The following is a 26062-nucleotide window of genomic DNA, read 5'->3' as shown; positions in this document are numbered from 1 at the left end:
CAGAGCTACTCAGAAACTGCACAAACTGTTTTTGCAGAGCTCGGCTGCACAAGCGTTCGCATTCCTGCTAAGCTAAGATACACTCCCCTGTGGGCGGCGGCATAGCGTTTGCACGGCTGCTAAAACTAGCCAGCGAGCGATCAACTTGGAATGACCCCCATAGTGTTTTGGGTCTATCAGTAGGCCATGGGGGTAAGCCAATGGCTACAGAGCAGTAGTGCATACTTCTCAACATCTGGGAGTTAGAAATGTTTGTCCCCCCCCCCCCCCCCCCTATCTTGGAGAGATATAAAGTGCAGAAAGATAAAGGTTCCATTTGAAAAATGACAGGAGTGGTTTGTTGTACTTTATCTCTCTCCAAGATTTAATCCCCACCCCCAGATGAGATATACTGTAACAGAGAAGTTAGACTTTACTGGCCAACAATTCTATGACTTTTAAGTGAACAAACGTATTCACCATACATAAAGCAGGGATAAGTGCAAGGTGATAACGCACCAACCAATTAGTAATCCAATATGTAAATTGACAGTTAGGAGCTGATTGGCTGGTGGGATATCACCTTCCGCTTATCACTGCTTTATCACTTCTCCAGGCTTAATACATCTGCCCCCTTGTAAGATATCTGCAGAATCGATATGGTATGCCGCTGCACGGGATGCCGATAGTCAGTATATCGATATCAGCATCCCAAGCAGTAGGGGGGATCACCTACCACGCCACTATACCGGCACCGGTATGGTGCCCCAGTTGGGATCCCGGCGTCGGTATTGTGACAGCCGGGATCCCGACGAGCGGTATTCTGACCACATACCATATCTGCATATGACCATTATATCTGGGTTCCTTCACAGGGCAGGGGACAATTCCCTGATCCTCTGCTGTGACAGAACCCAGTGCATGTTCTGCCCGATGCGGTGATCTGTAACTTAAGGACCAGTTGGACTAGTCTGCATTTATGCATGTCCGGCCGATCAATATTTTCAGATCAGTCGCGCAAACACAGTCCAATTATCTCGGTGATCCGGCAATAATAGGCAGATCGCCAAGACCATTGTTTAGTGTATGCCCAGCATAGGTAATCTTATCCATGGACAATTGACACGCCCACGGAATGATTCATACGGTATATGAGGTTTTATATTTTTGCAGTAACGTCCTTTTATTCATTTAAATTAATACTTGAGATTCTGGAAAAATCAGTCTTTGAAAACAGATTAGGATGAATCACATTACTGATCTTTTGGGTCATGACACATTGAATGATCTCATTAAGTATGATCAGTCACATTGCAAGTTATAACTGTAGTGTGTCTAGGCAGATGTGCTGCCCGTCTAGGGTAACAGACCAGTGCATAATGTGTGCAATTATCATTTCAGAAATGACCATCTTTCTGTCAAAGCTCAGGAGAAAATGTCATTTACCAGGCATTAAAAAGATCCTATTGGCAAAACTGGACAACAAAAAAAAGGTATTGCTGTACTGTATATCAATAACTGTGTATGGCTAGTCTACAGTCTGTCTACTGCTAGCCTAGTGTAGGGGGTGTGATACATGATCCCAGCATTTGAGATGCCGCCAGTCACATGACTGATCCCGGCATCCCAAAACCGAAAATCCTGACACTTTTTGTGGGTAAGTAGGCTAACCCTCTCCCCACCCCCAGCCTCCTCTGGTGGCGGCTGGGGCTAAATGTAGGGTGGGGGTTCTACAGCTAATCTCCCCCATGCTACCTAACCCCCCCAATGACTAACCCTATGCTTAGCACCCCCAACCCCCCGGGCCCTACCCCAGATACTTATCTGCGGGTGGTTAGTTTCTGAGCGCCGTACTGGTAACATGGCCGCCGGGGTGCCAAACGCATTCCAGTCTAGGCAGCATCTATCACAGCTTGTACCTGTTCATCCGTGTTATAAAGTCCACACCTCTCCCCAATGGATACGGTCATTAGGTCGACAGTCATTAGGTCGACCATTATTGGTCAACATGGTCACTAGGCCGACATGAACTAGGTCAACATGGAAAAAGGACGACATAAGTTTTTCACATTTTGTTTCTTCATTCTTTTGAACTTCTTCATACTTTACGATCCACGTGGACTATGAATGTGAACGGTAACCTCTGCCGAGCGCAGCAGTAGTAGAGCGGGGCACCTTGCCCGTAGGGGACACGGTGCACCAATTGGGGTTCCCTGTCACTTTACAAAGAAAACTACACCCAAAAAAGTCAAAAAAATTAATGTCGACCTTTTTCCATGTCAACCCTGTTCATGGCAACCTTTTGACCGTGTCGACCTAATGCATGTCGACCAATAGTGGTCAACCTAATGACTGCCGACCTAATGACCCATACCCTCTCCCCAATATGGAGTAGTAAAACTTTCAGTGACACCATTTTGTCGGCTTTTTGGAAGTACATAGTGACCTCACACACACCAGTAAACCCGATACGGCGCGAGAAGCCCACTCAACTGCCCTGCTGAGTGAACACCTGTAGTGTGTATTTAGCATAATAGCACATTAGTCTATAGCATTGCGATGTACGAAGATCAGTATATACAGTGCAAGTCGATATACTGTAAGCAACATTTCATATGTGGTATGTACAGGGGAGGCAGCTGTGAAACTATTAGTTCCTTCCATTGATCCTCGTCTATACCCAGAGATCTCGCTGTGCAGTCTGCAATATGGTGGCATTACCGGAGCTTTGGGGACATATTTATGAAGGGTATAAAGCTCTATCACCGGAAAGCTGCGTGTTTTGACCGGGGACAGGGCATTATGGCTTTGCCCAATATACGGAAGAGCAACCACTGGGGGTAGCTTCCCTGGACACTTTTACATCCCAATCAGTACATACATACAGTCCTTTGGGATACATGCATTAACCTGGAGAATGCATAAGGAAGTGATAAAGCAGTGTTAAGTGCAAGGTGATAAACACACCAGCCAATCAGCTCCTAACTGTTAATTTACATATGGGAGCTGATTGGCTGGTGTCTTTATCACCTTGCACATATCACTGGTTTATCACTTCCTTATGCCTTCTCCAGGTTAATACATCTGCCCCTTTCTTACATATGGGGGGTCTGTTTATTAATAACTGGTGCAAACTAACAATCTCCATTGTGGCTTGTTGCAGCGATACAGATGTTAGTTGCAGTTACACATGTTTGGCCAATCACAGGTCCCCGTTGCTCAGTATAGGATAACTCCATCTCATGATGTCATCACTCTGTAACAAACATAGGTTGTGATGTATCAAGCAGTGAAAAGAGAGGAGAATCTGCCCATGGTAACCAATCAGCTTTGAGGTAGCATTTATCACAAACATTCTATAAAATGATTGGTAGAATCCGATTGGTTGCTGTGGGCAACCTCTCAGTCGATCCACCTGTCCACTCTTTTCACTGCTTGATACATCACCACTAAATAGATCTTTTTTTCGTCACTTGGCAAATTTACTTACTTATCTGTCCCCATTAAAGGGGTGTGGTTCAATAGATCTACTGTAAATTAAAAAGTCAATAGGTGGATCCAAATGGTCAGGGTTGAAAGGTCAACATAGCAAAAAGATTGACAGAAAAAAGTAGATGGGGTCGGCAGGTTCAAAATGGGGTCGGCAGGTTCAAAAGTTCGACATGGCGTTCCCTTGCATGGCGAGTAATTTTGGACAAGGTGCCTAACTGTAATCCACGTGGATGGTAAAGGATGGAAACATTTTTTTATAAAAAAATAAATAAATATATATATATATATATATATATATATTTATTTTTAAACCAGCGTATATTCTGTATAATATGACAAATAAATGCACAAGTGTCTATTACCCGTAACAGTAATATTAGTATCTTCTCATGTATATGCTCCTATGATGTTGCACAGTATTTCCTTGTTTTCTGGTCATACAACGCTGCAATATACAGTAGTGCAGCACACAGATTACCTGTTGCTCCGTTCCAGCCATTAATATTACACTGCGGTAGACAACTTCATCAAGACACCAGCTTCATGATACGTTAGGGACCTGGTGACATTAGCGACAACTCCACTTTCGCGTTTAATGTTACTCGAGCTCCTATCAGTTCTGCTTGTCTTATTTTATCATTGAATTATACAGACAGCGTACGTCCCTTGATGACGGTCCCTAGGGACTGAAATGTCTTTTTTCTCTGTGTAAGTCATTTATTACACAAATTTATATTGGTGTTCCAGCTCAGAATGCTTTCTCTCTGCTAATAAACCAGCTTTGTTTATGAGTCTTCTGCTGTAGTTCGTGTCTCCCAGAGGGCTGGATGTATAGCTGATGCCATGACTATTATAAAATGCTACGAGGGAGGAAACCCGTAATCACTGGGATGTGACCACAAGGCTGCATGCGGCTATTGGAGGGGGGGGGGGGGGGGCGGGATGCAGCAGCTGATCCTCTACAAGACTGCCCGCGCCTCTCTTATTATCCCATGCAGTTCAGACATGATGTGGACATCTGGTGTCATAACTTATAGTGCAGTGGTAATAAAAAAGTTTTTGACGAAACAGAAATTATTTTTGGGACAATGGGCCTAATTCAGGCCTGATCGTAGATGTGCGAAAAAATGCACATCTACTATCAAAATCTCTGACATGCGGGGGGACGCCCAGCACAGGGCAAGTCCACTCCGCATGCTAGGTCCTGTCGCCCGACTCCACCATCCCACCCACAGATGTGTAAAAGCAGGCGGCTACCCAACGTGTCTTTGGCCGCAGCCGCTACGGCCCGCCCCGCAAACGGTCTGGACACACCTGCGTTGTCCGGTCCACGCCCCCCCCCCCCCCGGAGACGCAGACGCAACGCCACCAACACGCCCCGCGTCCGCCCCTGCCTGTCAGTCAGGCAAAGGTGATCGCACAAGTCGCATCTCACTGTGTGCATACGCGCATGCGCACACCTCAGCGGGCCTCTGCCTGCGACCGCTGTTGTAGCAGCGTCCAGGTCTGAATTAGGTCCAATGTCCATACTTGCCTACTGGAATCTGCAGAAGGACTCACAATTTTTTGGGTAGTCCCCTGAAACGAGTCCCTTGGGCACTACTGTCGCATCCCGCTCACTTCCTAGTGAAGTGGGCATAGTGGGGGGATTAATATAAGGAACCCGCGGTCCTGGGGGAGGGGCGGGAGCTTAGTGACGTGTTTCTATGTAAATGCATCATTTTGACCCCACCTTTATGCAAATATGCATAAATCATGGCAATTCACAGCAAGTGGGCAGGGCCTAATGATGCAACAAGCCCAGCCCATACTTGCCCACCTGACCCTCTCCATGAGGGAGAAAATGCTCTGTTCCTGGACTTTCCTGGTAATGTATGATTGCCATCACCTGTGGTGAGCTAGGTAATTGATAAGAAAGGTGTTTCACCACAGGTGATGGCAATCATACATTACCAGGAAAGTCCAGGAACAGAGCATTTTCTCCCTCATGGAGAGGGTCAGGTAGGCAAGTATGGCCCAGCCCCACCCACCTGCATCTCCGATGCTGAGAAGGGAATGGTATAAGAGTATCAATGACACTATAGGATGTGACTAAACAATTCCTTACTCCTCATGTAAAAGAGTTTATTAGTTATAGTGGGAATCAGTTCAGTATACCATCATAACCTATATACTGTTGTGGTGCATACCTAAAGTGGGTCGCAATGCAAAATGGGAATGGCCCTGAGATATGTATAACACAAAAATATTTGTAGCAAATTAAATTGCATATCACACATCAAAATGATTGTCCTAGATGAACAAACCTAAAAATATTTTAAAAAATTCTCTAGCGCAGACAATGAAATATATATCTTAAAAAAAATACTTAGTTTCTGGAGTGCCAGCATCATAAGATAAATTAAATGGAAATAAAATTAAGAACCTTAAAAGAAAGAGTAAAAGAAAACCATAGAAGTCTCACTTAAAAGTAAACTAGACACAAATGAGCCCCCTTAATGTACAGAACAAGATGAAACCAATTAGCACACTAGGCCACTCATAGGGAGGTATTCAATTCCTTTCATCCCCTTCCACACCCGTTCTGTTTCTGCTGATGGTTGTGGTATAATCATTTCAGCTCGCTACCCCGGGGTAGCGAGGACGCCCAACCCTTTACGCAGCTAAACCTGATTACTATGGGCGTGATATGCAAGATAACGGGGATCACTTTAGAAAGGAGATTGGGCGTGATATATCATTTGAATACCACCCATAGGGGGTCATTCCGAGTTGATCGTAGCTGTGCTAAATTTAGCACAGCTGCGATCAGGTACTCAGACATGCGGGGGGACGCCAAGCACAGGGCTAGTCCACCCCGCATGCCAGTGCGCCCCCCGCCCCACCCCCCAGCGGCGATGCTTTTGCATCTCAGGAGTTACTCCCGGCCAGCGCAGCTCCTGCAGCTGGCCGGGAGAACCTCTTCGCTGCCCCGAGTCGCAGCGGCTGCTTGTGACGTCACGCAGCCGCCGCGGCCCGCCCCCCCCAACGGTCCAGCCAAGCCTGCGTTGGCCGGACCGCACCCCCTAAACGGCGACTTGACGCTGCCATCCAGCCCCCTCCCGCCCAGCGACAGCTTCTGCCGCAGAGGCGATCGCTAGGCAACAACGGCCTCCGGCCGTCTGGCATTAGTCGGCGCACTGCTGCGCCGGCGCATGCGCAGTTCCGACCCGATCGCTGCGATAAACTGCAGCGAGCAATCGGGTCGGAATGACCACCGTAGAGCGGTCTAAACTGGCGCCAGTAAGAACATTACATACTGTACATGACAATACAACTGATTTTAAGTTTTGGGTTGTGTCCTTTAGCTGCCGGTATACAGTTAGGAGGACCAGTGGCAGAGGTGGGGCTGTAACACAGTCCAAAATTTAAATAGTGGAGCCACTCCAATTGCCACCCCAAACGTCGCTAGCCGGGACCGTCACCATGCACCCGAGAGCAGGGGCGCCGATTTATGTTTATCCAGGTGGGTGCCTGGACCCGTGACGTAACACGTGACGTAATTACGTCACGCAACGGCCGCACACACAACAAACCAGGAGGCTGACTGTGAGCTGGGGGTGGAGCCACAGGCCGAGGAATTTCAGGCCAGCGGCTCCACCCCCAGCTCACTGTCAGCCTCCTGGTCTCTTGAGTCTTGCGTAGTTGGCGGCTGGGGGAGAGTCAGTGTCGGGCCGGCTGGGGGAAGCTGCAGGTCCTTATAGTCACCACTGAGACTATGCAGCGCTCACCCCCGCTGGCGACTCATAAGGTGTATCGGCTGGGGGGGGGCTGCAGTGCCGTACCTGGGGCTCCACTGAGACTGTGCTACGCTCTCCCCCGCATGAGCTGCCAGCAGCAAAGTCTCAGCGGAGCCCCGGGCACTGCATTGCAGCTTCTCCTAGCCGACACTCAATGAGCCGCCAGCGGGGATGAGCGCCGGCGGTGACCTGCACAGGGCCGGGCAGGCGGACACGTGGGTGCTCATGATTTTCAGAGGGTGCTCGGGTCCGTGAGCACCCATGGGATCGGCGCCTATGCCCCAGAGGGAACCAGGTGCAGTAGCAACAGGTAGGACATCTAAACATCAGCCCGCTCCCCAGATTCTATAGCCTATGAAATTGACTATGTAACTACCTGTCTCTCCCAAACTCATGTGTGATAGGGTGAGAAGGGTTCAGTATGCCGGTAGCAGGGCGAGCGCAGAGAGTCCCCTTGCGACGGTATTCCAGCTGCCGGCAATGCCAGCTGGAAGGGATTCCGGTGTCGGGATCCTGACCGCCGGGATCCCGACAGCCGGCAAATTAAACGTATACCGGTGAGAGGATAGTTAGCTAGCCAATAGAAGTTTGTTGGCTACGGAGGCTGGGGGGTGGGCTGATGATCCGACGTCTGTCTGTTGCTGCTGCTGAGCCGATTCCGCTCTTAGGGGACATTTACTAAGCAGTGATAAGAGCAGAGAAGTGAGCCAGTGGAGAAGTGCCCATGGCAACCAATCAGCACTGAAGTAACATCTATAATTTAATTTGCATACTATAAAATTATACAGAGCTGCTGATTGGTTGATGGGGCAACTTCTCCACTGGCTCACTTCTCCGCTCTTATCGCTGCTTAGTAAATGTCCCCCTAAGAGTGAGTCCCGGCTTGCGATGTTTGGCAGCAATTGGGGTGGCAGTTGGTGTGGATCTCCTATTTGAATTTTGGAATGCGCTGCGGCCCCGCCTCGGCAACCGCCGCTGGTTAGGGCCTCAATAATGGCAATAATTTAAAAAGCAAAACATGTTTTGCTTTTAATACCAATTCAGGCTTAAACATGGCGGGAAGCGGCAGGCTTGCAAAAGTCACCGTTTAGTAAATTTACTCCCAAATCTCTTCAGTCCATTCTGGACCAACCAAATGACATATCAGTTTGATTACAGTTTCAGTGCTGAAATCCAAGCAGTGGAACACCTCTACCTATGAACAGTGGTGCCGAGAGAAGGGGGGGGGGGGGGGGGGGGGAGGGTACAAATGACCTGGGCCCAGGTCTGATGGAGGAGCCCAGTGAGGGTCCAATAGGGGCCCGGGCCCCCTCCCCTTTACCTGGCAGCAACATCTGCAGCTCCTCTTCTCAGCCCAGCACATGCTGCTGCGGTATGGCCATGGAGATGCTTAAAATACAATTTTTTCCCGTATTTTTTTTTCTAAGGGTACATGACCACACCTCTTGTGATTAGGCCACGCCTCTTGAAAAGTACCTGGGCCCGGTCCGGCTCTCGACTGCCCTGCCTATGAAATATGTGATATGAGACTTGATACCCTAGATGCTGTATATTTGACTTGTAAAAAACATTTCAGGTTTTAAGAGGATTAATGGTCTGATTCTGGGGCTTTCAGGAACATTTTTTCTACACACCAATCCTGGTCATCACTGGATACTCCCAATGGAACGCACCCAACAGTTGGACTGTTGCATAAGCATAATGAGAAAGTAAGGATGTTACCTTCAGTGGGGGAAGTCTTCAGTCTCCTACACAGGCCATGCACATCACCGTAACTATCTTGTATTTTTTGAATGGCCTCAGCTCCCCGCAGTTCCATAAGAGAGCGCAGCTCCTGCAAAGTGCAGCCAAAACCTCCGCCATGATTCTGTTCTCTCCGCTGGTTCTTTGGGTAAAAATCCACTGAGCTGTTCAAATCTCCCATCCTGATGAACTGGTGTTATTTCCTGGCCCAAGGAATGTAGGTATCGGTGTGGGTGTATGTGTGTGTATTCTCTTTTATCCCAAAACTGGCAGCCGCAGTCTTCGGTCTAGATATCCGTGTGTGTGTTAGATAGTTGGTGGGCCTGTAGAAAGAAATGAAAAGAGCGTTACATACACATCTCAGGACCCAGTAAATGGTAAAAATAAAACGATCCTCTTATTACAGAGTTACCGCATAGTTGTACACAAATGTGTTTGGGGGTCTGGGCAGAACGGGTTTTGCAACAGCGCTCACAGCCCCCTGTCAGCTGCTGCAATCCTGCGGCAATTGGGGGGGCAGCACCCGGCACGTTCTTCAAAACATGGGCGTGTCGCTCCAGTTTTGTTAAGTGTGACGGGCCCAGGGTCTGCATTGTCGGACGCAGACTTCCTGGATCAGGGTGTCTGGATTTGACGGCCAGCCTGAGTAAGAATCAGCTTACACAGGCTGACCGGTGCCCAAAACCATTGTGAATTGTGAGTGATGATCGCAATTGTGATAAGAGGTTGCGGCACTCAGATCTCCTACAGACGCCTCCTGCTGTATTAGAACTTTAATGACTCGGAATTGCACAGTGGCTTCTTTGCGCCTGTGCAATTCCGTACAATCACGAACTAGGCCCATAGTCCAAAACTGCTCATTCATGTGTAGCACATTCCTACTAGAGATGAGCGGGTTCGGATGTAATGCCAGAATTAACGCCAATTCGGTTTTATCCGGATTTTTCTTATTGGCTATCCAAAACACGTGACATCCGTGAGCCAATAAGATCCGTTTTGAGAACTGAGTAAATCAGAGTAAAACTGAGTGAAACTAAACCCGCTCTAATTCCTACGTATAGTGGCTTCTCAAGCTTTAATGCTTTAGGAGACACGGGCCTCTTTTTATACAGTATGTATCATTGCTTCCACCGTTTACTGATGTTATATGGTTTTCGTGGCAGATGTACTAAACCTTGGAGAGATAAAACCCATTGTGAATGATAAACCTTGTTGCGTATGATAAATGCTGCTCCAGCCAATCCGCTCCTGTCATGTATTTGAAAAATTACAGTTGGGAGCTGATTGGCTGGAGCACCATTAATCATACGCAATGAGTTTTTTCACTCATTGATAAATGGGCCCCGTAAACTGCCAACCAATCAGCTCCCAACTGTCACTTTTTAAACACAGCCTGTAACATGTCAGTTAGGGGCTGATTGGCCCCTTTGTGAGATGTGACTAAACGTACACACAGTGGTCTCCCACAGAGCAATTTGGTAGGGCGTCCCTGTCTGGAATCCTCACTGCTGCCAGAGTTAGTACTGTACTGTACCATTGTGCAAGGGTTCACCAGCGACCCGTTCTGAGGCAAGAACACTAATTGAATATGAGGATTGTTCTGAAATAGAAAACCATACTTAGATTCATTATACAGTATCTATTTGTAGGCTTGGGCAACTGTAACGCTCCAGCTGTTGCGGTACTACAAGTTTCAGAATGCCCTGACAGCCACTACTGTCTAAACAGCTGAACAAAAACAAGTTGCCAACTTGTAATCTTCCGTCACTAATTCTGGTCTGCCCCCGGTGTCGGGCAGCACGACAGCAGAAGTATCTCACTTATGCAAATGCTGCGGAATAGCTGACTGTTTTCCTCCAATTAGATCCCAGCAGAGAGCACACTGCCAGATCAGAGAAGACGAGGCATTCTGATTTGCGCTAAGCATACCGGTGAGAACCATTAACAGCCAGCACTGTCCTAGGATTTCCTACGAGCATAGTTAACCGTCAATGATAATTACCCGCTAAATTAATGACTGTCTGTCTATACTTCCCAAAGGTAAACAAATATAGATCAGCTTTGCTAAACTGAGTCTGGAGGTATGCATACTATTATAGCCACCCACCTCTTGCCTTAAAGAGACAATACAGCAAGAAGTTACTCTAAAGTGTTACTTATTGTGATGAAAAGTGATGTTTCCCATAGCAACCAATCACATTCTGGCTATCATTTCTCTACTGCATCCTAGAAAATGATAGACAGGATCTGATTGGTTGCTATTGACAGCACCACTTTTCAGTTTTAGAACCTTTAGTAAATTACCCCATGGTATGTATTTTAAGATTATTGCTTTGTTAAACCGAATATTCGACAATTCCGTTACAGCCGTAGTCTGAATGCACATACAGGTGAAACTCAGAAAATGAGAGTATCGTGCAAAAGTTAATTTATTTCAGTAATTCAACTTAAAAGGTAAAACTAATATATTATATAAACTCATTACATGCAAAGTGAGATATTTCAAGCCTTTATTTGTTATAATTTTCGATGATTGTGTTTTACAGCTTAAGAAAACCCCAAATCCAAAATCTCAGAAAATTAGAATATTACATAAAATCAATAAAAAAAGGATTTTAAATACAGAAATGTCAGCCCTCTGAAAAGTATAATCATGCATATGTACTCAGTACTTGGTTTGGGCCCCTTTTGCATGAATTACTGCCTCAATGCGGCGTGGCATGGATTCTATCAGCCGGTGGCACTGCTGAGGTGTTATGGAAGACCAGGATGCTTCAATAGCGCCCTTCAGCTCTTCTGCATTTTTCGGTCTCATGTTTCTCATCTTCCTCTTGGCAATGCCCCATAGATTCTCTTTTTTCTTTAGCCCAGGTAAGACACTTCTGACGTTGTTCAGGAGCGGCTTGACAAGAGGAATATGACATTTGAAACCCATGTCCAGGATCCGTCTGTGTGTTTGTGGCTCTTGATGCACTAACTCCAGCCTCAGTCCACTCCTTGTGAAGCTCCCCCACACTTTTGAATGGCCTTTTCCTGACAAGAAAATAATAACTGGTCTGTTGCTCAGTGGTCCAAAGTCCTCTTTTCTAATGAGAGCAAATTTTGCATCTCATTTGGAAAACAAGGTCCCATAGTATGGAGGAAGAATGGAGAGGCACACAATGCAAGATGCTTGAAGTCCAGTGTGAAGTTTCCACAGTCTGTGTTGATTTGGGGAGCCATGTCATCTGCTGGTGTTGGTCCACTGTACTTTATTAAGTCCAGAATCAACTCAGCCATCTACCAGAACATTTTAGAGCATTTCATGCTTCCTTCAGCAGACAAGCTTTATGGAGATGCTGACTTCATTTTTCAGCAGGACTTGGCACCTGCCCCAGTGGCGCACCCAGGGGGGGGTTTCCGAGCACCCAGAAACCCCCCTCCCGCAAAAAAATATATATATATATATTTTTTTTAAGCTGCATGAGTATTATTAATGGCTGTCTAGCATCCTCTGCAGCCTGCTGTCTTCCTGGTGGCACTTGTAAGTGCTTAATAAAAGTTTACTTTATTTTAATTATAGTACATATATATCCATGTGCATACATATATACACATGTATATATAGACAAGAGTCCAGCAGTGTGGAGGTGCACTCATCCAATCAAATGATTTCCAGCAACTTCACTTTTTCACAATAGCTTTATTTCAGTCGAGATTCAGCTTTTTAAATAGACGTTTCGATCCTCAATTTAGGATCTTTATCAAGACAAGCTTCCAGTTATACACAATATTTTGAAAGCATCATATATTGATTACTATGAAAAAACAAAGAATGGATAAGATAAGAATACATACAATAACAAAAAGACAAAAAACAAAAACATGAATGGACCACCGCGCCCCTCGGACTAGTTTTCAAAGACACTCCATTGGCACCAAATGCGGGTCAAAAGCACAACACCACACCTACACCAAAGGCGTGAATCACCATACACTAATAGGGAGTATTCAAACCCATAAAATAAGGTGCAGCTATAACATAACGATGTCAATAACATCGTGCACTTACTCAGAAAAATCAAAATGTCATGTTCAGACAGTACCAAGGCTGCACGGCTAGTGAGGCCATATTCAAATGAAGATTCTGTAAAGGTGAATCAAAGTATATATCTGTACGTGCACGTCCACAGACAAACACATATACAGACAAAGAATCTACACGTATGCAAGGCCACCAGTGACTAAGCACAGGCTGTAATACTTACACATGTGGTTATTTAAACTCACAGTCATAGAGCAACTCAGACAACAAAGGTGATCACTGTGGGAAAAATACAATAAGCTTAAGCCTCAATCTACTGGATGCCCAAATGCAAATACCTTATAGCCCAATGCACAATACAGTACTCACCTACGGTGATCTGGTCCTCACAATCTCTACAGCCACACAGCTTAGAAGCTGGTGAAGTGTCCTTATATACCCCTTCACAGGAAATGAATGGTGCACACCTCTGAAGGGACCCCCATACTGCTCTCCTACTATATGGTGGACCTACCACATAAAAACATATAACCTCCAACTCCTACACACTCATGGCCGCCACGAAACAAGCAAAGTGTGGTGTTAAACACAGCGCAAATGGCTCAATGTGCCGATCGCGCCGTCCGTGGAACACAATGCGTTCCAAGACCCGGAAACCGGAAGTGCTATGCGCTCCAGTGTCAATCTCAACGGAGGCCACTGAGATGCAAAAAGCTAGTGCTTAGTATAAACGGACAGCGCTCCGCAGACACATATAGCCGTAATAGCACATTTAAATAAATACTTGAAGCATAAGTTGGCCACACTCAAACAAGGGGGCATAGTAAGTAATGATGACAGGTCGCATAAGTTCCCCTCAACTATATACAGGGGACTACACTCTGTGAAATAGTCATACATACATATAAACATATAAACACATATAAACACACACACCCACACACACACACACACACACACACATGATATATATATATATACACATGTGTATACTGTATACAGTAGATGTGTACTGTATGTATGTATATATATATATATATATATATATATGTATGCGTTTTATATATATATATATATATATATATATATATATACACATATGTGTATATACGGTATATATATGTGTAGATATGTATGTATATATATATATATATATATATATATATATGGATCGGCACTCCCACTGATGGCCACAGTAAGCACCGGTGCCCTCTTGCAACAAATACTTACAAATACGGAAAGGAGGAAGCTGCACTCTGCGTCTTTAAAAAGGCAGGTCCTGTAGATGTGTTGTTGAATACACTTTTTGCCTGCTTCCTCCTTTCCGTATTTGTGTATTATATATATATATATATATATATATATATATACACACACACACTCAGAGCCGGCCCTAACCAATATGATGCCCTAGGCAAGATTTTGACTGGTGCCCCCTAGCACCGCCGCTAGTTTTGCAGGAGATGCCTGGCATGAGTCAGCTGGCAGCTCTGCTAACGTCGGGTGCCTTTTGTTTATGAAAATGCATCATATTATTTGCATTACTATGTGGCTAGGATGCACAAGCAGCTTCTGCTGATTAAAATGATATGTGGCATGCCTATATTCTGTTTGCGACTGTGGCTGTATCTGCATACGAAATGCTACATTACCGTGATTTCCAGGAATACACTGCAACGTAGCATTTCGTATGCAGATACAGCCGCAGTCACACACAGAATATAGGCATGCTGCATATCATTTTAATCAGCAGAAGCTGCTGGTGCCCCTAAGCATACCAAATGCCTTAGGCATTTGCCTAGTTTGCCTATGCCTAAGGCCGGCTCTGCACACACTAGTTTTACGGACCCAGCATATACTGGGTCACCTCAGTCCCCACCCCCGTGAATGGCTCCACCCAGTTCTGGAAACCCCCCCATGCAAATCCTGCGTTTGCCACTGTGCCCACACTGCCGAAAGTACCAAAACCTGGTTCAATGACCGTAAGATTACTGTGCTGGATTGGCCAGCAAACTCGCCTGACCTGAACCCCGTAGAGAATCTCTGGGGCATTGCCAAGAGAAAGATGAGAGACATGAGACGGAACAATGCAGAAGAGCTGAAGGCCGCTATTGAAGCATCCTGGTCTTCCATAACACCTCAGCAGTGCCACCGGCTGATAGAATCCATACCGCGCCGCATTCATGCAAAAGGGGCCCAAACCGAGTACTGAGTACATATGCATGTTTATACTTTTCAGAGGAACAACATTTCTGTATTTATAATCCTTTTTTTATTGATTTTATGTAATATTCTAATTTTCTGAGATTTTGGAATTAGGGTTATTTTAAACTGTCAAAATTATAACAAATAAAGACTTGAAATATCTCACTTTGCATGTAATAAAATAAGTCTATATAATGTATTTGTTTCACCTTTTAAGTTGAATTACTGAAATAAATGAACTTTTGCACGATATTCTAATTTTCTGAGTTTCGCCTGTAGTGTCAGTGTTGCCAATGTTATAGACATAGGGGCAGATGTACTAAGCCTTAGAATGTGATAACGAGGAGAGAGATAAACCACCAGCCAACCAGCTCCTGTTATTTTTCAAACACAACCTGTAACATGACAGTTGGGAGCTGATTGGCTGGTACTTTATCTCTCCATGTTATCACTCTCCTAGGTAAAGTACATCTCCCTCATAATGAGAAAAAATAAAGGAAAACTATACACAGAATCAACATTCTATAACCATTGCATCTCAGCCCCTGAATAGCGGTTCCTTAGCTGTTAGTTTAGTTGGCCCATATCCAGCTGTTTTGGAACTACAAATTCCCCACAATCACTGAGGAGCCACAGGCTGCCTAAGCACTGTCTATACAGCAAATATAGCCAACTAAATGCTTCATCGCGCCCTACGGGCGCTCTTCACACTGTCGCAAGGGGCTACGCCCTCTTAACCTCTGCACGCCTTTCTGGGGTTCAATATTTGTATTATATGGAGTATTACCTGCGTTTCTAGCTTTATTAGTGGTTAAATATTGCACGACGAAAGGGCGTCCGATGGAGAATGCCCCTTGTGATGGCGTGAACAGCGCCTGCTGGGCACGATGTACAGAATGTAGCAGGTGCAGGAGGGACCGCGGATGGGGGTGGGTGTCTGTAGATGCTGCGGGTGGAGGGGGGCGGATGCAGGGGGGTGCGCGGATGTGGGAGGGGGTGGGGAGCTGCTGCGGGTGGGGGAGGGGCGGGGGTCCAGAGGTGCTGCTGGAGGTGGACGGGAAGGGGGTGCTGTGAGTGGGGGAGGGGCAGGTGCGGGGCTGTTGCGGATGGGGGAGGGCTTCCGAAGGCGCTGCAGGTGGGGAAGGGACAGGTTGCAGGGGTGCCGCGGGTGGGCTAGGGGGTCTGGCGGTGCCGTGGGGAAGGAGAGGGGGTGCCACGGGTGGGGGATGGGCAGGTGTGGTGGATGGGGGAGGGGGTCCGGAGGTGCTGCGGGTGATGGATCGGCAGGTGCGGGGGTGCTGCGGGTGGGGTAGGGGGTCCGGAGGTGCCGTGGGGAAGGATCGATGGGTGCCACGGGTGGGGGAGGGGGTCCAGAGGTGCTGCGGGTGGTAGAGGGGCGGGTGCGGGGGTGCCGCGGGTGGGGTAGGGGGTCCGGAGGTGCCGCGGGGAAGGAGCGGGGGTGCCATGGGTGAGGGAGGGGGTCCGGAGGTTCTGCGGGTGGTGGAGGGCGGGTGTAGGGGGGCCGCGTGTGGGGTAGGAGCGGTTGCGGGGGGTGTCGCCGATGGGGTCCGGGAGAGGTGGGGGAGGGGCGGGTGCGGGGATGCCACGGGTGGGGGAGGGGGGGTGCCGCTGGTGGGGTAGGGGGTCCGGTCCGTGCTTGCAGATGGGGCAGTTGTGGGGGTGGCGGAAAGGGGGTTCGGGGATGCTGCGGGTGGTGGATGGGCAGGTGCGGGGGTGCCGCGGTTGGGGGAGGGCGGGTGTGGGGGTGCCACGGTTGTGGGAGTGGGGAGTGCCACAGTTGTGGGTGAGGGGGGCCGTGGGTGTGAGAGGGGCAGGGGTTGGGGGAGGGGCGGGGGTGCCGCAGGTGGGGGAGGGGCGGGGTTGTTCATATCTCTGGTCCATGGCTTGAACCATGTAATGTCCTCAGCTGCTGCGCCCCAGACCTGCTCAGGGTGTAGGACTGTGGAGCGGAAGGCATGATGGTGGTGCTGTCCGCGTACAGGGTGGAGTACGGGGGCCGGCTGCTGCAGGTGAGGTGTGCGGCAGGGTGAGCGGGCTGGCGCTGGTTCCTGATCCCAGTCACGCTGCTGAGCAGTCCCCCATGCAGCATGGTGCACAGAGAGGGGCTGCGCCTGGAGCGCTGTGCCCTGGGTAGACCGCCGGCCAGGGAGAGCGCTGTGCCTCAGCCTCCCATGCCTGCAGCCAAGCTGGGACACCAGGGAAAGTGATTCCTGGGCTGGTTGCTCATATTCCAATCTCTTATATAATAGGCCAGATCTGTGACTCCGCCCAGCGCTGTGACTCCGCCCAGCGTTAGTCACACAGGCACAGAGTCACAGAACTGGGCTATTATATAGGAGATGACAGAACAGTTATTGGCTATTTAATGAGAGAGCTGATATTTTTATTTTATTATTGTGTTTTCTCTATGAACGGACCTGATTATGCTTACCCCCACCAGCTGCGTGGCCAAACCGCGCCTGTATAGAGCGTCACTTGGTATCTTCCTGTGGAAGGAGACTGACCTGTTTAGATTATTGTTGTAGGCGGTGTCATAACACAACGCTCACTGGGGATTTCATTCATGAATGCAACCACATCTAACAGTCACAGGCACCACTGCGAGTCCAAGCTGAGTGGGGGGGCCAATCCATGGACGTTGTTGTTTCCAGTTTCAGTTGCAAACTGCTGTTGTTACCCAGTCAGGGGCAAGCACACCTCGTATCTCCGCTGCACTGAGAAAACCTGTAACAAAGAGCAAAATGTAAGTAAATTACAGTGTAAGGACCTATGCGCAGGGGTGGGTTGGCCATGTGGCCCACCGGGAAGATTCCCTGTGGGCTGTTGTATCTATGAGGCCTGATTTGTTGATTGACATGTGGCCCCACCCCCACATGACAGACAGCCCACCACACTCATTACACAGTAATGCCCTCATTCATTCTGTTATTCCATCTCTGCAGAACAGTGACTGATGCTGCCATGGCTACACAGCATGTTGTACCCTCTGGTGCTGCCCATGTCGGACCACTTCTACAAAAATTTTCCAGGGTCACTTTTAGTTTCCAACCCATCTCTGCCTATGCGATAGATGTCATCTCTAGTTTATAAGAAAGAAAGTACATTTACAGCACATATAAACCCACACACTCACTACACTGAAATTCTCTGTTAAAGATAGGTGGCACAACACTAAACAAAGTGCAGGACAGGAACTTAAGTCATAACGAAGAAAGGTAGAGGTTTTAAAGCATTTGAGAACTTAAAGGACAAATACCCCTCCTCCCCCCACAAAATAGACATACGAAACTTTAAACAAAACGCACTGCTTGGTTTTAGCCCTGATTGTCTACTGTACCAAACAGTATTATCTTCTGATGCATTCAAAAATAGCTAAAGCTGCATTACTTAAACTATATTAAAGAATCCAACAACAATTTTAAATGCCAAAATGTAAAATACTACTTATACTTGCAGTTAATTCACTGTGTGTGATTCCTTTAACCTATAATAAGCATTCCGTTACTTATAAGACTGCAAATCACTCAGTCTTCCTACTACCACCCTACATGCCCCCCCCCTCCCTCCCCACCTAGTATTTCATAGTGATGCAAGATAGAGCAACTCCACCCTAATAAACTGAAGTATTAAAATAAAAAAGATGCAGTCCCACTTCTAACCCCCAGGTTGCAGTCCAGGGCACTTGCATTCAAAGCTGTTATTTTCCTGTATAATATATTTTATACACTATACTAGGGCAAGATCCATATACAGTATGTCATACTTGCATGTATGGTAAAGGCATGCTATGTACTGTATATATAAAGCAAAATGTAGCATTTAACAAAATAAAGAGGGATGTGAACTTCTTATAGGTCACATTCACCTATATTATTAGTAATTATAAGTATTCCACAGAGCCTTAAAAAGTACATTAGTAGTTATGTATATGGCGCCATAAGGATTCCTCAGCGCCTTACAAAATAAATAAGCATAAACCGTGCAAACAAATCAAAAGACTTACAGTACAACATACTGCAGAACATGGGACGCAAGCTATATTTACATTGGTTCATATGCAGTCACAGTACCCACAGAGTTAAAGGTTTGGAATCAATGTAGGCAAAAGAGGCGCACAAGACGGAAGAGGGCCCTGCTTGTGAGAGCTTACAGACCATAGACTATACTCAATTGCTCTTGGAATCCCTTATTCTCAAATACTGCACTTACCCACCCAACACCTTATAGCAAATTCATCCCATCAAAACTGAAATGGATTTATGTGAAGCAGGCCAGAACGCTGCCATACTATACATGCTGCGGTTCTACCACTTTTCAAGAGAGACAGGATCACTGTCCAATATGGCAAAACCTCTATAGGCCTGATAGTGCTATCAGATGAGTTAGCCATTTGGGACCACATTATATGTGGCCAGGTTAAGGATGCCACATACTGCTTAGGGCTTCAGTATCATTCGGAGTTGAGGTCATTGGTACACTTGTTGCATATCACTTATGGGCCCTACACAAGGCCGACGGGCAACCCGCATTGTTAATCGTTGGTGCCTACACACTGCATGATATAAACGAGTTCTCGTTCATTAATGAACGAGAACGTTCATATCGTGCAGTGAAATCTGTTAGTGTGTAGGGCCCATTAAATAGTAAGTATCATTCTAATTTTTATTTTATTTTATTTTTTACAGTCAGAGCTCAAAACTTTATTTCCATGCAGGTAGGCCATGATGACTTTGGGATGTGAAACCGTTGTGTAAATCTATTAGCTGTTAATATTAATATGCCTATTCTACCTATTGTTATTATTATTGAAATTATTATTATTTTCATTATTATTATTTATAGTATTATTATTATTATTATTATTATGATGATGATTTATAGTATTAATAATATTATTTAAATTATTATTAATGCTATTTTTTTTATACTATAAGTATGTTTTTCACTTAAAAAAAATCTAACAGTTTATAGAAAATAAAAAAATATATGATTTAGCCTTTGTCTTTTTTTTTCTCCTCCACTTGATGATTTAACTCCACTTAGCATATGTACTGTATCAAGCAGAATTGGTAATCATCGTCCACCAATTAAATTAAATTATTTAGCTTTATTGCTGTTCATTTATTATTTCAAACCTTCCATTTATAAACTTGCGTACACTACATTAGTAGTTCAGTACCTACAGAACTTCTGGTACATTAAGCATGCAATTCCCTAAGTACTTACTATGTATAATAAAACTGATGCATATTTAATCAAAGCTTTTTTCTATTTTTTTTTATTTTTTTATAGACTCTGAAATGGCAACATCATTTGAGTCTGAAATATTTTGTAATATTATTAGAGAATTCAATAATTACAATAATATTAACTTGTATAAGTTTCTTAAAGTTTATACTCAGTCGTGGCAGCCATTTTGTTTAGTAAATCAGTGTTGATTAGAATATAACCTATAGCTGTTTGTTTTTTTTGAAATATGTTTATTAGGTAAAAGGAAAAATACACGTGTAACACATACATTGTATACAATATCTTTACAGTGATAATAGTATCCATGACAATTTCAAATCTCTGGATGTATAGGTATGTATAACGTTATATCTGTACAAAAGCAATCACATACATTAGTAAGTTTAGTGATGGTAAAAGGAGGTTACGGATATCATTAAACATTTAACAGGAATTAGTTGTCTCTTGTTGCCATCAACAATGTATATATTTTAATTTAAGAGGGTGTTCCTGGAAACATCAAAGTTGTGGTTAGAAGGGCGGTGATCCCCTTGTGAGTATCTCTGTGTTGTACCATGTAGTATATTTAACTACTTTTCGTATGCTATCACAGATTGGTTGTGGTAGAGTCACCACATAGGGTAGCCATATTGCAAAGAATTTGGGAGAGTTGGATTCCGCTCTAAGAGAGCATTCAATCCAGTCCATTTGGAATAGATGCGTCAGTCTAGGAAATAAAAGGGTTATAGGTATAGGGGTTTTGTGTATCCATTGGGACAGTATGGTCTTTTTTGAAGCTGCTGCTATCCTAGCTAATAACAATTTATTGCCTGTAGATAATGAACAATGTTCAGGATCATATGGATTCCAAAAAGCCCAGAGTAGAGTTGGTGTGAGAGGAATATTTAAAGTCGTTGTGATGTAGTTACCGACCTCTTTCCAAAATAGTTGTATTATGGGACATGACCAAAGGCAGTGAATGATGTCTGCATCAGGTGAGCAGCACTTGAAGCAGTTGGAATTTTCGGATATGCCCGTGAGGTATCTGAGACGAGGAGTATAATACGCCCTGTGTAAAATTTTTAAATGCATTTCAGCATAGGAAGAGGATACTAAATATTTATTAAGTATCAAGTGCCAGCGTATTATGGTCTGTAAGGGGATGTCAGGTAGAGTGGTCGACCATTTAGCTAAGGCTGTGGTTTGACAATCCAAGTCAATCTGGCGTCTGGTATGTGCATAAATAAAGGATGTAGGATAGTAAGCCTGAGGGTTTAGGCGCATTTGGGTGTCTAGGGGAAAGTTATAATCTACTGGCCGTAGGCGTGTCATCAGTTGTGTTGCAAAGCTACGGGTTTGAAAATATGCGAATAACGGTATATGTAAGTTCGGGAATTTCAGTTTTAATTGTGACAGGGTGAGTACTTCAGTACAAGTGACATTTAGGAGTTGATACACTAATCGTAAACCTTTAGAATACCAAGTCTTGATAATTATATCTGTGTCTCCGCCTTGAAAGTCTGGATTATGTAGGAGAGGTTGGAATAGGGAGCAGGTAGTTGTCAGTCCTTTGCGCTTTCTAAGATGTTGCCACGCTTTGCACGGGGCGAGCAGCAAGGGATTCGAGCAGATGGACGTCAGTATGGAGGGGTCTGTAGAATGCAATATGGTAGACAAAGTACCATGGGGTAGCACAAGCTGTTCCAGCGATGTATTAGTGTAGCTAGAGGAACCTCTTACCCAGTCTAGGGCATATCTATAATTAGCGGCCAAAGAATAGTCTTCTGGGCACGGCAAATTCACGCCACCCAGCGTAGTCTGTTGTTTTAATTTAAAAAGGGCTATACGTGGACGCTTGTTTGCCCAAATGAAGGTATTAAGGGCCTTGTTAATTGTTTGGATATCTCGTTTGGTCAGAAGAAATGGGAGCATTTGGATCGGGTATAATAAACGAGGGAAGGAGATCATTTTATACAAGTGGCATCTTCCTATGTATGATACTGGCAAGTTTTTCCAGCGTGTAAAATCCTCAATCATTTTGTTAATGACGCGGGAAAAGTTCAGTGAATATAGTTCGGCTAGGGTAGGTGAAAATCGTAAGCCTAAGTAGGTTATAAAACCAGTCGCCCATTTAAAGGGGAATCTGGAGCCCCAATTTTGTGCGGCCTTGGGTCCAAGAGCCAAGGCTTCTGTTTTATCGAAATTGATTAAAAAGCCTGAGATCAAGTGGAAGTCATGTAGCGTGGCCAGTAAAGAAGGGAACGCCTTTATGGGATCACTAAAATATAATAATAGGTCATCCGCAAAGGCCGAAACCTTCACTGGTTGTGTGCCAATTTTTATTCCTTCCCAGGCAACATTTTGCACGCAAGTGGGTCTAGAGCTAGATTAAAAAGTAAAGGAGATAGGGGGCATCCTTGACGCGTACCTCTATGTAAAGAGAAGGCCGGTGTGTTCAATCCATTAATGGTTAGGTGAGCTTGTGGATTAGAGTAGAGCATACTGAAGATTTTTGTGAACCCCTCACCGAATTGTTGGGTGTGGAAAATTCTAAGTAGGTGTGCCCATGATACACGGTCAAACGCTTTATCGGCGTCACAACTGACCACAAGTGCTTTAGATGTTGTGGAGTCTTTGACACTATGTATTGCTGCTATCAGGGTTCTTACATTATGTACTGATGTTCTAGTTTTAACAAACCCGTTTGGGTAGGATGTAAAATACGTATTAGTATCGGTTGGAGACGAGTGGCCAGTAATTTGGTAAATAGTTTTAGGTCTTGGTTGAGAAGGGATATGGGTCGGTAGGACTGAACATATGAAGGGTCTTTACCCGGCTTAGGGAATACTACTATTCTAGCTTCAGTGAATCTCGGGGGCGGAGGGGATCCATTCAGTAGTGCATTAAACAACGGCAATAAATATGGTGTTACGTGGGGAGCTAGCATTTTATAATATACTGCTCCAAACCCATCTGGGCCTGGTGATTTCCCATTATGAAGTGACTTAATCAAGAGCAGCAGCTCTGTGTCTGTTACAGGGCACGTTAGTGATTCTCGTTCTTCCTCTGTTAATGTAGGTAAGTCAGCTTTTTCCAGGAACCTCATACCCTCTGTGGGGCTATCTAAAGGTGCCGCGTATACATTTGTATAATATTGTAGGAAGGTGTTTGACATAGTTTGTGTGTCCATAGTTGAGGAAGTTGGGTCTGTGTGTAAGCTAGTTATACGGGAAGGGGCAGTGGATGATCTCACTAAGTTGGCTAATAATTTACCCGACTTATTACCCCCTCGGAAGAATTTATTCCTCTGTACATCATAGGAGAAACTGGCTCTCTCGGTGCAAAGCGCGTCATAAAGATGTTTCGCATCAGTATATTTTTGTCTGTTGTCTGGGGAGTCGATTAATGTCATTGCATTATACGCTGCAGTTAAAGCCTTGCTCAGGTCACACAACTGGGTATTCAATTGTTTGCGCTTTCTGGAAACGTATTCTAATATTTGTCCACGGACAACTGGTTTGGAAGCCGACCAAAATAAATTAATATCGTTCTCATGAATTCTGTTATCCTCAGTATAATTGAGGAAGGCTCTGTTAAGAAATTGTTTAAAGTCCTCGGAAGTTTCCAGATAAGCGGGGAAACGCCAATTATAGGACCTAGGCAATGGGGTATCTAGGGTGATTGACAACCAGATCGGAGCATGATCCGAGAGTGATATTGGCTCAATTTTAGTATCCACTATATGATGCAGAAGAGAGTCAGTAATTAACCAAAAGTCTAATCGAGAAGAGGAATGGTGCGGGTGGGAGTAGAAGGTATATTCGCGAGCGTCAGGGTTGCGAAGTCTCCAGGGGTCAGACAGTCGTAAGGAAGAGGTGAGTAGTGTGAGTGAGGGTGGAGTGGTGATCGCAGGTGTACCGGTTATAGATGTTTTATCAAGACCAGCTGACTGTACACAGTTGAAATCTCCTCCCATGATAATTTCTCCCTCTGCCCAACCTTGCAAATTCATATAGATATCAGAGAAAAAAGATGCGTTAGGGCCATTAGGGGCATATATATTGGCTACTGTATAGAGCGTATTTAGTATTTTTATTTTTAAGAACAAGAATCTACCCTCTTGGTCGATCAGGCTATCTAAGATAGTGGCAGGGAGTGATCTATTAAGAATAGTTAGGACGCCTCTGCGTTTAGATGTAAAGGAGGCTGCTCTACACTCTCCCACCCACACATCCCGTAGTACATTAGGATCTGAATAGTATAGCTGTTTTAATACTTCACTAGACAATTGCTTGGTTGACCTCTATATTCCCCCAACAATCCCAATTCTGGGTTGCTGTTCCATGTTGCCAGTAATGCAGTCACATTGCCATCATGAGGTGACTATGGGGTCTATTTACTAAGCCTTGGGTGGAGATAAAGTTGATGGAGATAAAGTACCGGCCAATCAGTTCCTTTCATTTCTCAAACCCAGCCTGTGACATGGCAGTTAGGAGCTGATTGGCTGGACCCCAATCTCTGCCCACTTTATCTCCATCCAAGGCTTAGAAGATAGACCCCTAAGTCCACTTTTCATACACCTTCTATCTTCTGTACTATGTCCACTTCTCGCAGTGTTCCGATTCCAATAATTTGGAATGTTGGGAGGAGCAGTGGAGCTACAGACGAAACATTGTGAACCCTGTGGAATTTTCTGAATTTCTGCAAAATAAAATGACCTTAAATGAGCTCAGCTCTTCATTGAAGTCATACAAATTGATAAAGGGAACGCAACAAGTCAAATAGCACACAAAATAATATACTCAATCAAACGATTGTGGCATTTAATGATCAGTTTCCCTTCAGCTCTGGATATTGGTGAACTTTCTTGCATTAACATCCCCCTTGGGTTCTATAAAAAAAAAAACATTCCTGGGCTTCCAAAATGCGAAAATGTATTTTGTCTAAAACATGTTATTGTGACTGACTTGTGTGCTTAGTTTAGTTGTCTTGTTGTCAATGCCCACCTTCTATTGAGCTTCAGTGCACGGATTGTTTTTTTGTCACTTTCCCGCAAAATTTGCTGGTACAATACAGAATTCAAGTTCCATCAATGATGGCAAGCTGCCCTGGTTTAGAAAACTTTAAATAGGTGGCACTGTACTTCTTGGAGAGTAATGTCTCCTTCCATGCAAGATATTCATGTTCAGTGTTTGCCTCATAGTGCACTCATGAACACTAACATCAGAAAGGGAAAGTGAGACCTATAGATCCTTTGACATTACCTTAGGGTTCAGTGTGATCTGTCAAAATATTATATGACTTGCTCTTGGTGCGGTTTTTGTTGGGTGACCACTACTGGGGAGAGTAACAGTGGTCCTGAATTTTCTCCAGTTGTACACTATCTGACAGTGGATTGGTGATGGCCAAAGTGGATTGGTGAAGGTCAGTCATCCTTTTGAACCTAAGAATCAACAACTCATCTTTTGAGTCCTCAGAAATCTCCTTAAATGAGACATATGATGTGTTCATAAACTTATGTGCTGAAGACCCGACTTTGCTATTGAAGACTCCAAGTTTGGTGTTTAGATCAGGCAGAGCCAACCATAGT

The 26062-nt window shown here is 45.1% G+C and overlaps 1 protein-coding gene and 1 long non-coding RNA gene across 8 annotated transcripts in view; one reads left to right on the top strand and one right to left on the bottom strand.

Annotated features, from left to right (window-relative positions):
- ATP2B3 (ATPase plasma membrane Ca2+ transporting 3) overlaps positions 1–26062 on the bottom strand; it is a 671061-nt gene that overhangs the window by 443404 nt on the left and 201595 nt on the right. For all 7 annotated transcript variants that reach the window (XM_063936325.1, XM_063936321.1, XM_063936322.1 and 4 more), the window contains exons 2-3: positions 17748–17967; positions 8973–9316 (exon numbers count right to left, since the gene is read on the bottom strand). In XM_063936325.1, coding sequence (XP_063792395.1) covers positions 8973–9174 — 202 coding nt within the window. In that variant the 5' untranslated portion in view covers positions 9175–9316; positions 17748–17967. The remainder of the gene's footprint in view (positions 1–8972; positions 9317–17747; positions 17968–26062) is intronic.
- On the top strand, positions 1387–26062 carry LOC134948388 (uncharacterized). Its single transcript, XR_010182949.1, has 4 exons — positions 1387–1472; positions 19929–19957; positions 20784–20826; positions 25846–26062. It is a non-coding gene; the product is annotated as an uncharacterized LOC134948388 (long non-coding RNA).

This window comes from Pseudophryne corroboree, chromosome 8 (assembly GCF_028390025.1).
Source record: "Pseudophryne corroboree isolate aPseCor3 chromosome 8, aPseCor3.hap2, whole genome shotgun sequence".
NCBI classification, from domain to species: Eukaryota; Metazoa; Chordata; class Amphibia; order Anura; family Myobatrachidae; genus Pseudophryne; species Pseudophryne corroboree.
This window is presented reverse-complemented; position numbering and strand designations above follow the sequence as displayed.